Raw genomic sequence first — 17,856 nt, 5'->3', positions numbered from 1 at the left:
TGCAAGACGGCCAGATGGATCCTTGAGATTGGCGAGCCAGCACAATGAATGGTGATCTGTCACAACTCGAAATGATCGGCCGTACAAATATGGTCGGAACTTAGCAATTGCCCACACAACGGCCAAGCATTCCTTCTCCGTAGTGAAATAGTTCCTTTCAGCTGGAGACAAAGTGCGGCTTGCGTACGCAATGACGCGCTCGGCTCCATCTTGCCACTGTACGAGGACGGCACCAAGGCCAACGTTGCTGGCATCCGTGTGCAACTCGGTGTCACTGTCTTCGCCAAAGTGTCCTAGAACAGGAGGTGTGTGCAGACGTTTCTGGAGTTCACAGAAGGCCTCTTGTTGGTCCTGCTCCCAGACAAACGGAACATTATCCTTAGTCAACCGTTGCAACGGTTCGGCTATTCGTGAAAAGTTGGCCACGAAGCGTCGATAATATGCGCAAAGCCCTAGAAAACGGCGGAGTTCGTGTTTGTTCGAAGGTGTTGGAAACGAAGCAACAGCAATGGTTTTGTTGGGATCTGGTCGAATGCCCTCGTAGCTGACGACATGGCCTAAAAATTTGAGTTCGTCATACCCGAAATGGCATTTTTCAGGCTTTAAAGACAGGCCAGCAGTGCGAATTGCGTCTAGAACTGCGTGTAAGCGCTGGAGGTGCTGCTCAAAAGTTTCTGAAAAGACAACGATATCATCTAAATAGACAAGGCATGACTGCCACTTGAGACCTGATAGAACCGTGTCCATCATGCGCTGAAAAGTAGCAGGCGCAGAGCACAATCCGAAAGGAAGGACCTTGAATTCGTAAAGTCCGTCAGGCGTAATAAATGCGGTTTTCTCACGGTCACGCTCATCAACCTCTATTTGCCAGTAGCCGCTGCGAAGGTCCATCGATGAGAAGTATCGAGCATTTCGAAGGCGGTCCAAAGAGTCGTCGATGCGGGGAAGGGGATAAACGTCATTCTTCGTAACGTTGTTAAGCTTGCGATAGTCAACGCAAAAACGCAGTGTGCCGTCTTTCTTTTTCACCAGAACCACAGGTGACGCCCATGGACTGGTGGAGGGCTGTATGATATCGTCGGTAAGCATTTGTTGGACTTGATTTCGGATGGCGTCTTGCTCTTTACGAGAAACACGGTAAGCACGTTGGCGCACGGGTCTTTCATTGGGATTTGTAATAATTCTGTGTTTCGCAATAGGCGTTTGGTTGACCTTCGATGTTGAAGCGAAACAGTCCGCAAAAGACTGTAAAAGGCTTCGAATGCTAGCCTGTTGTTGACCCGATAATTTAGAATTCACATCAATATTGCTGTTGGCTGGTACGTCACAGTTAGAATCTCCATCAGTTTGCCCTACAGTTAAACAAGCGGGAAAATCACTGACTAGCTCCAAATAGGCGATGGCAGTTCGTGGGGCGAAGTGCTGGTATTCACGACTGAAATTGGTCACTAAAATCTGAGCAGTCCGTGACGACAGCTGCAAGATGCCGCGGGCTACGCAAACCTGTCGAGCCAACAAGACTGACAGATTGCCTTCAGCGATTCCGAGATGGGGAGGATCATCGTCTGTTTCTACGGTGATCAACGCAGTACTCCGAGGTGGTAAAGTAGCACAGTCACTATTCCGCTATTCCCGCTACCTATACTACTATTCTATTCTACCTATACTACTATACTATTCCCGCTACCGACGCATAAATCGTGACGTTCCAACGTTCACGTACAAGTCTCGGCGCTGGCCGGCAGGACCCGTCTGCGTTTACATGCACGCTGCAAACGAGTCGGGCTGACGCAGCCCGACTCGACGCTTGTTCAGTCCGACCGGCTAGAGTTTACGCGAACTCAAGAGGCACATTTCAGCCAAACAAGCCGCGACCCGATTATGTCGGGCTCGTGTAAACTCCCTGAAAGACGAGAAGAGCATGGCGCCAAGTGGCCAAGATCGAGAGTATTGTGCAGCAGCAAACTGATTGTTTGCTGCTGCACAAACTGATTGAAAATGATTGTTGCTTAATTGTGCTTGAAATTTTACTTATTTCAATATAAACGTTCTACACACGCGCAATATTAATTTTAATGCAAACAGTAACTAAATTAGCAGTTTTACAACCAGTATGGTCATGATCGAGAGTACTCCCTTCAGCCGCCGAGGGACATCGCCGATCTGCCTTGACCAAGAGAGAGATATATAACAAAGAAAGGAAAGGCAGGGAGGTCAACCATACGAGCGTCCGGTAAGCTACCCTACAATGGGGGTGAGTGAAAAGGGGAATGGAAAGAAGAGAAGAAGAAGGAAGTGAAGACTGTGTGTGCAGTGAAGCACCGTGACACCAAAGTGGGGTTCCATAGCAGGTGATCTGCGTTGATGACATCTGGGCGACAAGAGCCAGTGGTCGTTGCGCGAATAGGAGGCTGCGGGTGAGCTATGGGGTTTACTCGAGAGTTCCAAGCTCTGGATTAAGAGCATCTAGCACTTGCACTGCACTTCGCGCTGACGGAGTATGCAACCTCCTGAAAAGTACACGAAGGGTATTTATAAGGGACCGAATCATCACAACCACTTGCCGGTCTTCTTCGGACAATTTATCGGGAGTCGGCGCTGTGGACTCTACCGCGGTGCGCTGTACCTTTTGATGTGGCTCCGGCTGTGGCACCGGCTGTGGTATCGGCTGTGGCACCGGCTGTGGCACCGGCTGTGGTATCGGCTGTGGCACCGGCTGTGGTATCGGCTGTGGCACCAGCTGTGGCTTCAACTGTGGCTTCAGCTGTGCCATCGGCTGTGGCTTCAGCTGTGGTGGGGGCTGTCGCTTTCGTAGCGCGGGCTAAGCTTCAGTATTGGTGTTGCGCGGCACGACCTTAGACTCGACGCCGCCAGGCGTAGGGGGCAGAGGAGGAGGAATTGTCGGATGTGCTCTTCACGGAGGTATCTGCGTTCTTTTAAGTCTGACGGCGTCGGGAGCGTCGCTTTCTAAGGGCCGCAACAGCTTCCCGACGAGACGAACGGTCTCTCGCCCTTTGCTTTAAGAACTCCCTTTCCTTCTTCATTTTGGGAGAGTCCTTTCAGGTAGCATCATGGGACTCAATGCAATTGGGGCATTTGAGAACCGTGGATGCACAGAAATCTGTAGCGTGTATCTGCGCAGCGCGAGAAAACTCTCGTGTTCTCGCACACGGCGCTCACGTTTTCTGCTCACGTGGCCTTCGGATAAATGGTCGCACAGCGTGTCTAAAGTGGCCCACCTTGACGCATGAGGGAAGAGATTCGCCCTTGAAAATTACCTTCACACAGTGGGATGTGCTGAGTCGAGACACGTGAGTTATGGCAAAGCGACCAATGGCTGGCTTCGCTAGTATAGGCAAGTTAGCGCTGGAGATGGAGACGTGCACGTTGTAGATGACACCAGTAGTGGTGTCACTGTCCAGAGAAATATACGAGCGGACCTTCATGCCGGCAAGTTCCGTAAGTTTGCTCAAAGTTCGCAGTGCAACCTTGATTTGGCGTGACTGCTTCAAGGATCTCCGAGACAGACTGTCTGTTGAGTCGCCTCAAGTTCTGGTACAAATAGAATCGTATTGATTGAAGTGTTCCGAGTTTATCCTACAGTCGACGTGCTTGAAGACAGGAAGGCCATGGTGTTTCTTCGTTTTGCCTTGTGGCTCCTCACAATCTGAAAGTCGTCATCGGAGAAGCCCTCACTGCTAAACGAGTCGACACTGGTATCGTTGCGATCGGTGTCGCTCTGGAGGCCAGTCCGCTTTTTAGACGCAGCCACCACTGAAGTCGCCATCCCCAGAAGAGGCGCGGGGTCGTCGAGTCGCATCCGTACCGCAACCCATGGCGGATTCCCCGTGATATACACAGAAATAAGGCGAAAATAGTTGATCTAGAAAAATAGCGTTCTGGCTCGCAGTCACTTCGTCCATTAAACTGCCTTATCGGGAGGGCGACCGTGAGACCCGAGTGCATCTCCCTCGAGATAAAGACAACGGAGTTAAGAGGAGTTTACGGGTGCTCGTGTGACAGGCGTATAAGAAGGCAAGTAAAAGTTTATGCCTAGCCTATATATCTGATCTGTATGACGAATGAGGTAAATTTAAAATATTACCCCCTGTTAAACGACAAACGCGAATGCTTCAAACAATTTTCATGCTTATATTGACTGAAAAAGGAGCAGAAACAAATATCACTAACCTGGCGATTTCAACGCTTTGTCGCAGCGGCAAGATATTGGTTTGTCCGTAAAGCACCTTTGAAGCGCTGCATCTTAGCGCATTTATTTCTTTTCTTTTCGCATTCTTTTTCTCTAATCTGTCGCAGCCCTTTCGCCCTCCCCCGGTACAGGGTAGCCAACCGGAGGTATTCTTGATTAACCTCCCTACATGTCTTTCCTTTGCCTCCCCCCTCCCTCTCTCTCTTTCTAGCGCTCTAAAGAGGGCGTTCGTTTTCGAAATAAAGCGTTGCTAAATATCACCGCACTGTGTGTCTCTTCTTTCTACTTTCCTCTTTAAGCTTTGCGCGTTTCACTTCTGAAAATGTGCCACATCATCTTAAGTGTTACTTCTCAGATTTTGCACCACGGGGGTACTGCTTCTCTAGTCGTTCTCGTCTGGTGGGGTTTTCATCAAGTTTGTTCTAGTCATAACATTTCCGGTATCATTGCGTTTCAAGTTTGAGAGAAGCCGGCTGTTTTTAATTAACGTGATAAAATGGAGCTCTCTGCCTATGAATACGGCGCCGCCTGTATTTCTTGTATCATGAGCAGAAAGTGTTGCATCCATCCATCCATCCATCCATCCATCCATCCATCCGTCCGTCCGTCCGTCCGTCCGTCCGTCCGTCCGTCCGTCCGTCCGTCTATCTATCTATCTATCTATCTATCTATCTATCTATCTATCTATCTATCTATCTATCTATCTATCTATCTATCTATCTATCTATCTATCTATCTATCTATCTATCTATCTATCTATCTATCTATCTATCTATCTATCTATCTATCTATCTATCTATCTATCTATCTATCTATCTATCTATCTATCTATCTATCTATCTATCTATCTATCTATCTATCTATCTATCTATCTATCTATCTATCTATCTATCTATCTATCTATCTATCTATCTATCTATCTATGAACGAGGAGAAAGGGAACTAAGGGGCCCAATTTTTATTAATCCTATCAAAAGAAGTCAACAAACAAAAACACCAAGGACAACATAGGTGAGCACACACACACACACACACACACACACACATATATATATATATATATATATATATATATATATATATATATATATATATATATATATATATATATATATATATATATCCATCCATCCATTCATCCTATCCATACTATATATCAAGTATATAATCAGTACTAACCAAGTAATATAAGTAGGGGTTGGCAGCACAGTACCCACGTGGCACGCAGCACAGACAGCAATCGTTCGTTTACTAAGCATTGCAATACAAACTACTCGAGAACAATAAAGAAACACGGAAATGTGGCGCACACACGGTATACAGTAAAAAAACGAATCGCTTTCTGTGTTAAAAGCCACCACAATATCCTTGCCCAAAGTGAGCATATTTTAGATGTCTTTCCTGAACCGCTTCGCATCGTGTACCGACGGTGTAAGAACCTCCGCGATATATGCTAACATCCTCAAAATAAAATGAGCACAACACATCTGGCTGTGTCCCATGCAACAAAGCACGTTGCAAGATGTGTGTGCATATGCAAACTACCAAGGAAGTGATTAGTACGTTTTCAGACTTTACCATAAAGATTCGCGGATCCTTTATCTGCGATGCCTCCACCTTATATACATGTATTAAGAAAAAACTAGCAAAAAAAAAGACGCACACAGGAAACATACAAGAAGACAGGAAAGAGGCATACAAAGCATCAACTAGCCTAACAACGTGTTTTACTAGACGACCGTTATATGCATGCTTGATTGTACCGTCTGAAATAAAACAGCATATTGGCCAAACAAAACTTCGTTTCGAATACGCTTTAATAACCCCAAATCGCTTGCTGATACTCTTCCTAATGTACCCATATCAAGACATATTCGCTTACCAGGCATTCTTTCGAAAAACTTAGGGCCACTATGCTTGAATCAGGCTTTCATTCCCATCACGATCGCGAAGTCCGTGAGTCTTACCTAATCTATATGTTTAACACCGTGTCATCTCACATTAACGAAAGCGCAGGCACGCTAACTAGCATGCCTACTGAGCATCCTTGACATTGGTCGTGACTCCCTCTGTATGCCACGCAGCTTACTCTCAAAAACCGTAATGGTAATTATGGTCACTGATGTCCATAGTCCCTGCACGAGACAGTAGTCTACCGCACACGTGCCAATAAAAGCCCTCACCATTCATCCTGCTCACTATGGCGTTTACTGAGCAGTGCGTATCGCCTGCATTCTGGCTTTACTATCGCACGGTGCTTTTTACGTCCACGTTTTTTATTGATCTCGATTGGTTGGCATTGTAACCTTTACTGAACCAACGATTAATTTCCTTACTGTATACTACGTGTGTGCCACAGTTCCATGTTTTTTATTATTGATTTCGAGTGGTTTGCATTGCAATGCTTAGTAAACGAACGATTGATCTCTGTGCTGTGTGCCACGTGGGTACTGTGCTGCCACCCCTGCTTACACTACTTGATTAGTTCATACCGTAACATGTCTAGAAATGGCGTAGTTGTGAAGTGTATTTTTTTGTCACGTGTGATCTGGCTGTACTGTCGCGAGTACTGAATGTATGTCAACTGTCCGTAAAGTTCAATTTCCTATCACAGTATGACCAACCTCGACGGTGTTATCGCTATTTCTACGTTGTCATTGTTGCGCACAACACCATCTCATATAGATAGCGTGTCTACAAGGAAACAGGAAACAACGAACAAGGAAACAAGTAACACGGAACTTGTTACTTCACAAAGGCTGGTCCACCAGTCGAAACGTTAGGAAAATATACTGTGCAAATTCCAAAGTACGTCATAATCTCCTTTCTTTCATTATACTACCGGGACCAGCGTGATCTCCTTAGCCCAACACTATATGCTCGTGTATATATATGTGTGTATGTGCGCGGCGGGGGGGGGGGGGGGTAGGTGCTGATTTTTAAGTTTTACGGGGAATGTTTAAATATTGCCTGCCGCAGATAACATAATTCTATTCATTGAGCTGGATTGTTCAGAGAGGCGGACATTACTTGCATAGGTAATCGAAACACATCTTCAACAAATTAACAAAATTATTTAATTAACTTCTTAATTACTTTACGGCACATGTTGCAATTTGCCAATCGTAGCCGGTGTGGTTGCAAGGCGCGTGCACTTCGAATGAATTTCCATAATGACACCTTCTTGGAGTTACGCGCCATCGAATCCGCCGTAAAATTGCACGGCTGTTCCACTTACCTTTTTAACATAGCACTCTTTTATGCAATGAAGCACAGACGTAATTGGAATGTACATGTATTTCGTCGCAGACTTAGGGAATTAATATCTCGAGACTGGTGTCATCTTGGAAATTCAGTTCAAGTCGGGGCGCTAGGACAGAAACGCAGCAACAACAAGAACCACAGTGGTCATAGGGCGATCGCCTGACCACGTTCAGAGACCTCGCCCAACACTACAGACTCGAAAGACGCACGTTCCCGCCACCGCACGACAAATTAAACAGGAACGATGGCGTAACATTACGATTACTGCAAAAACGCACCTACCCTAACCCGGCCGTGTTACACCACTGTTACCTACACAACCCATGCGTGTATCACATCGTGGCTTCTTGAGTCCTGGTCTTCTGCGCCTTGCTTTTACTAATTCAAGCATGAACCAACTAGCCCAAGCAAGAGTTTTACTTGAGCGTGTAACGCGTGCGGACACAAAGCAACGCTGCTACCGATGCTCTGAGAATGTACCAGCAACAACGGTATACGGAAACCGCCGCCGTTCGCGACGCGTCCATAACCGCGGCCGTTGCCAGCGTACAGAAAGCCTCGAACTCGCTCTTTCCCGACGCTGCCCTGGCCGCGGCGGCCACCGGGGACCGTCTCCGTCGGCGTCGCCGCCGCTGGGAGAAAGCTCCCAAAAGTTCGGAGCTGGAAGAGCAGCTCTGGGCCGTTCGGCGAGCCGAACATGTCGCCCGAGTCCAATGTCTTTGAGTAGCCACCTGAGGCCACCACAACCAAAACTGCCGGACCATCTCTTCATGAAAACTTTTCTTCTTCCGGGACGCTTCTCGCTACACCGTGTTTTACTTGCTCAAGCATTATAACCCTAGCGCGAGTGATTAATGTGTACTTGGAGATCTTTCATTCGGGTGGTTAGAGCTTTCATCGAACGCGCAACTTGAACTCAGTGATTATGTTTGTCGGTCTTTAAAATACGAGCCATAAATGCTGTCGCATCACCGACTTCGCGAGAATGCTAAATAAAATAGTTTCTGTAATTTATTCCGCAATAGTCAAACCTTTCGCTATGTTCACTTACATCCGAACATTTTTTGGTTGTTGTGAGACACTCTCTAGAGATAAGTTGAGTAATTATGTTTATTGCTATAAGAAATGCAAACGCAGAACGATGAAAAAAAAAGAAATAAATGAGCTGGCTTGCAACCTGTCACTTGGAGGAGCGCACATCTCGTCTGATTTGGGAAGAAGGGGAAGCAGATGGAGCAGAGACAGCAAGTGAAGAAGAAGCTCAAGGATACATAAAACTAGCACGGGCAATAATTTGAGAACGACAGGCCCCCATAGTGGTTATGCGCCACTGTCTGGGACACAAGACAAGACAAGACAAGACAGGCAGATGCATTACACTCAAGAGCGCGGCGCATCTGGGGTGTCTGCGCAAAAACCACTGAATATGCCGCTGCAGACCTGTGTGCTTTACATTTACTGCAGCAGTGCCACTTGCGATGCCTTCCTCCCAGTAAACACAGCCCACGGCCCGAGCGCGCACCGTCCAAAAGTGCCCGGGCGTAATCTGAGGACGCGAATGCTTGATCCTCAACTGCTGCCATATAGCTGAAACTTGAAGCGCATCAAGCTCTGCCCATTGAGGCTGCAAGACAGACAGACAGACAGACAGACAGACAGACAGACAGACAGACAGACAGACAGACAGACAGACAGACAGACAGACAGACAGACAGACGGACGGACGGACGGACGGACGGACGGAGAGGACGGACGGACAGATAGATAGACAGATCGATCGATAGATAAATATTTGAAGTAGTAGCTTAGCGCGAATAAAACCACGGAAACAAGAAAGACGGACAAGGGCAAGTTCTTGTTTCCGTGGTTTTATGCGCGCTAAGCTACTACTTCAGATATGGACGACCAACTAGCCCAACAGTCACGTGCCAACAGTCAACTCTTCTAGATAGATAGATAGATAGATAGATAGATAGATAGATAGATAGATAACCCGCCGTGGTTGCTCAGTGGCTATAGCGTTGGGCTGCTGAGCACGAGGTCGCGGGATCGAATCCCGGCTACCGCGACCGCATTTCGATGAGGGCGAAATGCGAAAACACCCGTGTACTTATATTTAGGTGCACGTTAAAGAACCCCAGGTGGTCGAAATTTCCGGAATCCTCCACTACGGCGTGCCTCATAATCAGAAAGTGGTTTCGGCACGTAAAACTCCATAAATTAATATATATATATATATATATATATATATATATATATATATATATATATATATATATATATATATATATATATAGAGAGAGAGAGAGAGAGAGAGAGAGAGAGATAGTGAAACGAGAGGGCTTCACATGGCTTACATTCTTAACTCCCAGCTTGTTTTCGATGAGGCGGAACTGGAGGCTTTGGAACCCAGATGCTGGCGCCAAGTAACCTCTGCGTGACAGGGGAGAGGTTTAGAATGAAAACACATCCTTTCAAAACCATACTGCTTGCGACGTTTCGTGTGGGCCATATGCCACTGTTACACCTACCCCCTCTCGCGTCTTTCCTTCTCTCAAACACTCAAAAGAGATAAAAATAATGGGAATACAGCACAAGAATACAGAACGCTGCTACTTTGATTGGGGAAAGAGTGCGCAACAATTGCCGCGGAACTTGAAAAAGAAGAAAAAAAAAGATAAGAACATTTGACGACAATCGGGAGTTTTAGAAATAGCGTCCCGAAGCAGCCCTGAGTACACGAAAACCCAAAATCATTTGTATTCCTTTTGCCGTTCTTTTGTGCGCCTGGCACAGCATCCTTTAGCTTTCGGTCACCTATTTCTAGACCTCCCTAATGGTGCAGGATATACAGGGACAGCAAATAATCGCGCGTAGCACACAGGAAATGCATCGGTTAGAGCTTGCATGAATTCAGTAGGAAAACAAGAAAGTACACAGCAAAATTATTGAGAACTACGTATCTAAATAAAAGTTGAATATTACAAGAACAATCATATTCTGAAATCATGTTTGGCGTTCCAGTTAACGTGAGCTATTAGAGAATTTTATTGCGTACGGTATTCCGGCAAGCGCGGGCGGTTTGCCGGTTGAGCGGAGGCGTAAACGTGAGCAGCCAGATTGGTGGCGTCAGCTGGTGGTGCAGAGCTCAACCGCACAAACACAAAGCCAATTATTATATTCTGCTTAGCTGCTGGTGTAAATTTTCAACAGCGGCGTAATCGCGCTCGCCATTACGCCACTGCCGAAAATTTGCACCAGCAGCGAAGCAGTATATAGTGGGTTACTGCAATCTTAGCTCTGTGTTTGTCTGGTTGAACTCTACGCCACCAGGTGGCTGAACCGCTCTGGCTACTTCGGCCACTCACGTTTACGCACCCGCATATCCTAAAACCCCTCCATACACGTTTCCGCCGACCAGGTTAAGTACCGCCACGGAGGAAGGAAACTAAGGAGAGGCCCTACCCCCTCCGCGCGCTAGAAGAAAAGTGTGGCGGAAATGACGCAGTAGGTTCTCATTTTTGCTGTTTTTTTTTTTTTTTGCTGTATGGCCACGCTTTTTGGGCCACAATGGCGGCGTTGTTATGGTTTTGAGCGCTCACACGTGTTGCTCTGGTAGGTTTCGTGCCGTGGCAAAGGCCCTGTGTGGGCGGGTTTGCGTTAGTCACCGTGTCTTGTTGCGCTGTGTTACCAACGTGCTCTGCCGGATGTTGCGCGAGCGCACGCGCTCCGCGCGTGAAACCACGCGCAGCGCGGCGTGGTTTCGCGAAAGATGTAAACAAGAGAGGAGGGTGGCCCAAAAGGCGGAGCATCGCCATGAGCAACGCCAACTTCCGGCTTCACTTTTGCTTCACAAAGAGTGACGTCAGAGCCTCTCCTTAGTCTCCTTCCTCCGTGAGTACCGACAACCTGCCCTCCTCCACCACGTTCCTCTCCCACTCACCCCCTTAGCTTCCGGCGGCAAGCGGAACTTACGTAGCTGCAGCTTTCTGTTCTGAGTGGGAGTGACGCTTTGTTCTTTAGCGTTGTTTACTTTCGCGTCGCTGGAAAGGCTTTAATTGCACGAGCTGCGGTTGAAACTGTGAATGCGATTCCATCCAAGAACCACCGCCTACTGTAACCAGCGATCTGCTCGTGTTCGTTGCTTCGCGTCAACCTGCGACGGGTTGTGGCACGAGCGACAACGTACAGTGGAATTTAGTGCCTAGGCGCTTGGAGACCACTGCCGTTTTTCGTGCATTTGGAAAACAGCGACCGCGAACTACTACTTCAGCGGAATACGCAGCTTGTCCCCTTAGCATTCTTCTTATGGTGACTGCCACAGCTCTGCTAAGCACGCACGGGCGTCTCACGATCGTCCAACAGCAGTCAACGCGGAAATTCCCGCAGCGCAGCTCCAGGAAGCGGAAACGCCGGAACCGGAAATTCTTAAACCGGAAATGCCAGAAGCGGAAATACCGGAACCGGATTTGGTGTGAGAGGAAAATGCGGCGCACAACAAAGGTTGTCGCTACTTAAGAAAGCGGCGGTGGCGCGTGGATGTAGGGGTTTTAGCAAATCCGGCAATGGACGTCAGACTCTGTAGTTTTGCAAGACGCGTAGCGCCACCTGCCGGTGCGAAGAGGCAGTAATTACTAAGTAATTGCTAAGTTGCCTGTATGGCTAGCAGCTGCGAGACAACAATTTAACTAGATTTTGGTCCATATTGCGAGCGTTTTGCGCATTTAACACCTCACAGAGAGCTATTAATTTCTCCGCTAGTCGGACGCGCCGCCGAACTGCCATAAAGCGCTTGCTGGCGCATTCGTCAGACTGATGGCGAAAACGACGGCAGCCTCGGTCGCTCCGCGCGCTACGAAGAAACGCCGCAATGGACGCTACTGTTGTGTTGTAAATTGCCATGAACGTGAAGGACTCAATAACAACGTTCACCTTTACCGATTTCCATCGCGATCGTATGAAGGGGAAAGGCGAGAGCGCTGGATACGGGTCGTTCAACGTGTTGGGTAATCGAACTATTTGCATTCCTCACAACACAGCGTCTCGCATGAGAAAGTGTGATAATGTTGTTCTCCTGTAATTGTGCTGCGTAACCCTGACGGAGGACCGTGGCAACCAAGCGAAAACGCAAGAATCTACAGCCGCCACTTCGTTAGCAACAGAAAAAACGTTGCGAACCATCCTGCCTATGTGCGATTGATATTTCCACCTGTTAACAAACGTCCGCCTCCGCTTGACGCAACCAGTGGAACGGAGAGATTTGATAGATCAGTTTAACCAAACGTTTTGGTTCATTTATGAATTCAAAATCCTGTTCTAGAGCATCGTTTTATCGCGAGCTCATTTCTAGTTTCGGTATTTTGTGTCCTGCGCCGATACAACAAGCATGTTTCGCAATGTGCTGAGCCTGCTCGACTGCGTTTCTCAAATGTGAGCAATAAGGTTACTGTAGGAGCACTGGATGAGTAATTGCGACGTAACGCACGTGCGTAAAATAAATGTCGCGTTAATTTACATTTATTTGTGCGCGTGTGTTGCTTGAAGCGTCTGCGAAAAGTTCAAAGGTACTGAGCGATGCTGTAGCTCCTGCGAGGCAGAAAGATGCGGCGCGCAGGCACTGTATAGGACGCTTACTTTCGTTATGTTTGCACGCTGTTTGCTGCCTTGGAAAATGTTTTCAGTTTGCTGCCCTGAAAAAGGCTATGGAAGGATTAACTCTGTAAATAATTGCGAGAAAAAGCATTACGATAAAATGCAAAAAAATATAGGAGATAAGTACTTAAGTCTTGTGCTCAGGACACTTTCAATACGAACCAATTTGAAATGCTTAGATTTTTATGCGGATATGTCTATCAAAAACCTGATGCTCTCTGTACTTGCGAGTTGCAGCACACCGAAAAAACACCTGAGACTTCTTTTATATCGTACAGTTACTTCGCCCTGCTGAGCTTCCTCCCTTTCCGATGCGTGGATGGGTGGAAGAAGCTTTCCAGGTCCTTGATTTTTAGGAAACCATGCCCCAACGTAACCGAAAGAGGAGGGTCCATTGTGGCCTATGCACCTTCGCTTCCGGACAGCTCTTTTTGCACTACTCAGTTCGCGTCAAGGCTGCGATGGGGGCGCTGGTGACGGGTTTTTCCGCAGCACGGCCTGGGCAGAGTCTGAGGTCTATCCGCCCAGACCGCCCCCGTTTGCCGGAATAGCGGACAGGCTTAAAAGTCTCTATTGTTTCCAGCAGAACCTACATATAGATTAGCGCCTGTCGCGCTTTGCATGTGTCTTCGTCGGCAGCATTGATATTGCGCTTTCGAATGTAATATAGGATACATTGCACCTCACAGAAGTCATGGGTTACTTAAGTCGCCACAGAAATACAGGCCTGGGTGCTTCGTACTCATAGGTTCTCAGAAGCCAGCTAGGAACTGAATAATGTTCACAGGAGATGTCTAGATTTCGGGGCGGCTCTTCGCAAGTGATTGAATAGACTAATACGGCAAAAAGCAAAATAAAACAATAGAACTCTTGGCATCGGTAAAGGAAAACCAAGCCCAACCTGTAAGGAGCTGCCGGGAGCGGAGGTTTGTACAACGCAGTGCGCACACGTACTTGCCGTGGTGTGCGCGTGGGTCGTCGTCATCGTCCTGTTCACTTTGGTTAGAATTCAAACGCAAGGACACGAAGCATGCGATTTCAAGGTTGGCCGCACTTAAGTGGCACGAGATTAGAGCGGGAGGAACACCACCGTTCCTTTAGGCGTATGGAAATGAAATACAGAGGTCGCTGCGAGCAACCTTGGAGCGCCGATACGTACATTCAAGTGTGCAGTTCGCAGCGAGAGAACTACTGGCCTTAATTAAGGTCCGTTAAACGTGAAGGCGCTTCCGTTGAGCGGTAAAGCTAAATACGCTCGATAGTGGTGGATGCATCTGTGAGCTCGGAAGTCGCATCTAGACATTAATTAAATTGTGGGGTCTAACGTCATGTAACTTGCACAGTGGATAGTGAGTAACGCCTAGCGGCGTAGCAACAGGGGGGGCCGGGGGGCCGTGGGCCCCGGGTGCAAGGGGCCAGCGGGGGGGGGGGGGAGGTGTCATATACGTCTGAAGACACCCGGAACTTGTTGATATCCTCGCCTTCCTTGACTACAGCCAGGGGGGGGGGGAGGGAGGTGACAGGAGACTTATGGGCCCCGGGTGCCAGACGACCTAGCTACGCCACTGGTAACGCCACAATAGAGGGTCACTCTACCACCAGGTCAGGTATCTTCACCGTGCGCTAAAATCCAATGCAATGGCCCTGCATTGGAATGTGGCCTCCGCGGCCTGTGACCTTGTCAGCAGAACGCCATAGCCATGGCGTCATCGCCGTCATCATTATCACCGCCCTCGTATTCTAATACAGAACACAAGGCTGCATAGAGACTGCCTCGCTTGAACGTTCCTTACACCTCATATGTGCAATGCCTTTATTAGAGGTATGGGATTGCTTGACAGCGATACGCTTTCTTATTGAGACCAATTTCTGAGCAGCCTGATGCCTACCTGTGTCTTTCTCAGTCTTGCTGGTATTGCATGACACATTTAAGCCTTTAAAAAGAAATAAATGCATTACTTATGATGCCATCAAGACAAACCGTGCCCTATTTGCTCCTCCGAATTCGTGTTTCGTCTTTTTCGAGCAGCGTTTCTTCTGGAAAGGTCAACAAACCCAGACAATTCACCACATTTCCTTAAGAAGCTCTCTAATTGTTCTGTGTGCAACGTGTAGCAATTGACGCACGCACAGTGCGCCAATCGCGTGCAACGTGAGCACGCAGCCTCTTGGCGCAATACCAGCACGTGAGCCACAGTGGATGCTTCGCAAGCGGGAGCCTCACCTGAATTCCATGAAATCCAGGGGAGTCATGGTTTCCAGGATCTCGACCTGTTCTTGCAGCAGCTGTTAGCGGAAGAAAATGGGGGGAGGGGGGCAGGAACATGTGCGGTTAAGTTAAAAATCGCTCCCCCAAACTTTGACGAAACATAGACGGCCAATGCTTTCAGATCAGGGGAACATTCGCCACGGTCGGTTATGATCTCGTACTTATGAGAATATACTTCTTTTAAAGAATACAGGAAGAACGTTACGGAGTGGCCTCTGCTTAACAGAAATTAGCATATGTATTGAGTGTGAGTGCTGTTAGACGGTGCCACTGAATCTGTGCTCTGTGTCATGTTAGATTACGTTGGCACTGTTGTGAAGTGGCGTTAGTGCTGACTATTAAAGAGAGAGGGAAAGGATAAATGAAAGGCAGGCAGGTTAACCACAACTGAGCCCGGTCGGCTACCCTGCACCGGGGAAAGGGGAAAATGAAGGTAATAAAGATCAAGAAAAGAAGAGAAAGCCCGCTGCTGATATCACCGACCTATAGTACTGACTGTCAGATGTTATGACTGTTTGCAAAGGGACGGAATCAGTCAGGCACTTTGCCTTTTTCTCTCCTCCTATGAGTGTGCGTGTATGCAATATTAGTACGCACATTACCATTGAAGCAATGCATGTGCACATAAGACACTTCGCCCGGACCCCAACCAACCACCTCGCAAGTCTGAGATCAAGAACTACAGGGCACGTGTGGGCCCTGTAACAAGGCCCCACACGGCATTCAGCGCAACTGTCTTCGCGCGCCGTGCCTTTCTTACATCAGGGTACGCACCTGCTGCAAGACCGTCGATTCCTCCGTGGTGTGTGAGCCGTACTCAAGTAAACATCACAATCCCAGGACTTTAGAAAAAGTCGGACTTGCCGTCATCAGGACTCAAGCAACTTACTTTACTCCTCTTGTTCATCCAGTTCCGGTGGCGCTGTAGTTATACCAACAAGGAGAATAACCCGACGGTTCAAGACTTCCCATGTCACTACGTCAACAGCTGCAGAGCTCGCGGCTCTCCGCGGTGCGCTTCATGTGATCAACACAGTCCTGAAAAATGGGCAGTCTTCTGCGATTCAAGGCCGGCCTTACAATGTGTATAGTCGTTTCTCCGACATAGAACTCACGATCAACTGACGTGCGGAATCGTGGAACTCATCCATCACTTGTGAGAAAAAGGTCATGATATCACTTTTCGATGGATACCAGGCCATTGCGGCACATAGGAAATGATGACGCAGATAAGCCAGCTCGGACGTCAAATCAAGAAGACCGCTGCGTCCCCATTCCTCTCTCAAGAACAGACGCTGCGAGACAGCTTTGCGTTCTAGCATGCACAATCTCATTAGCTGAGTGAAACACTGCATAAACAAGGTGTTTTGCACAGACTCAACCCTTCGCTGCAACTTAGACCTTCGGCCGGACTGCACCGACGCGAAGCGTCTCTTCTGTGTCGGTTGTTGTTGGGAGTTGCATTCACGAAAGCTTATTCAGCAGTAATTGGAATGGCTGACAGTCCCGCACGTGATCTCTGCGCCTGCGATCAGAATATTGTCCACCTATTGTGCCACTGCCCTCAGTTTGAAGCACAATCTATGACCAACGCATTCAGGAAACTAGATGATCATCTTCCGAGTGAGCAGACAACATTAGACCACCGACTCCACCGATCATCAGCTCAGAAGGCAGTAAAGGCCCTTTTGTGCTTTCTGAGAACGTCTGGCTTGGGCGAGCGCCTTGGACTCTGTAGTGCTTGAACGAAAAAACCAGTCAAAAACACAAAGGACAAGAGGAGAGGTTCCCACCACAACGACTGGACTATCAACTGAGGTTTATTAGAATCGGTGTAGTCCCAGCAAGGCCAGCAGAGCATGCGCAACTGCATCATCGCTAATCACATAGCGATGTGGTGGTGGTGTGGTTGTGGTTGTGGTGGCGATGTGGTTGTGGTGTGAACCTCTCCTCTTGTCCTTTGTGTTTTTTACTGGTTTTTTCGTTCAAGTATGTACCAACTGGCCCAGATTTCAACCCTTCTGTAGTGCTCTTCGTGCAAGTCTCTCTACCCTCATCTCTCTCTTTCTGTCCCTTCTTTCTATTCCCCTTCTTCCTTCCCCCAGCGCAGGGTAACCAACCAGATTCTTGATTGGTTCACATCCCTGCCTTCCTTTTATCTCTCTCTCTCTCTCTCTTCTTTCGCACTTTACATAAACTTCCCTTTATTTAACTCCACTATCTGCGCCTATCTTGCTCAGTACATTGAAGCGTAATGCACCTTCCTCCACAGGCTTTCACGTGCCTATGAAACGTTTCATTATAAGGGTTATTGATTGCATTTTCGAAGTTGTAGAAATTCTACCGCGCGTCTTTCGCACTTTCAAGTATCGCTTACCAAACATGAAGGTTGCAAAACATTAATATTTTAATTTTACATTGAAGTTGTGTCGAAATGCCGTACCTAGCGCATTCGATATTA

General features: G+C 47.8%; 1 protein-coding gene across 2 annotated transcripts in view; it reads right to left on the bottom strand.

Annotated features, from left to right (window-relative positions):
* The window catches only part of v (Tryptophan 2,3-dioxygenase vermilion), a 113,752-nt gene that overhangs the window by 46,731 nt on the left and 49,165 nt on the right, over positions 1–17,856 (bottom strand). For both annotated transcript variants that reach the window (XM_075688157.1, XM_075688156.1), the window contains exons 6-7: positions 15,351–15,412; positions 9,832–9,907 (exon numbers count right to left, since the gene is read on the bottom strand). In XM_075688157.1, the coding sequence (XP_075544272.1) occupies positions 9,832–9,907; positions 15,351–15,412 (138 nt within the window). The remainder of the gene's footprint in view (positions 1–9,831; positions 9,908–15,350; positions 15,413–17,856) is intronic.

Source organism: Dermacentor variabilis, chromosome 4 (genome assembly GCF_050947875.1).
Source record: "Dermacentor variabilis isolate Ectoservices chromosome 4, ASM5094787v1, whole genome shotgun sequence".
Lineage (NCBI taxonomy): Eukaryota > Metazoa > Arthropoda > Arachnida > Ixodida > Ixodidae > Dermacentor > Dermacentor variabilis.
The sequence above is the reverse complement of the archived record's forward strand: the minus strand, read 5'-3'. Positions and strand labels throughout refer to the sequence as shown.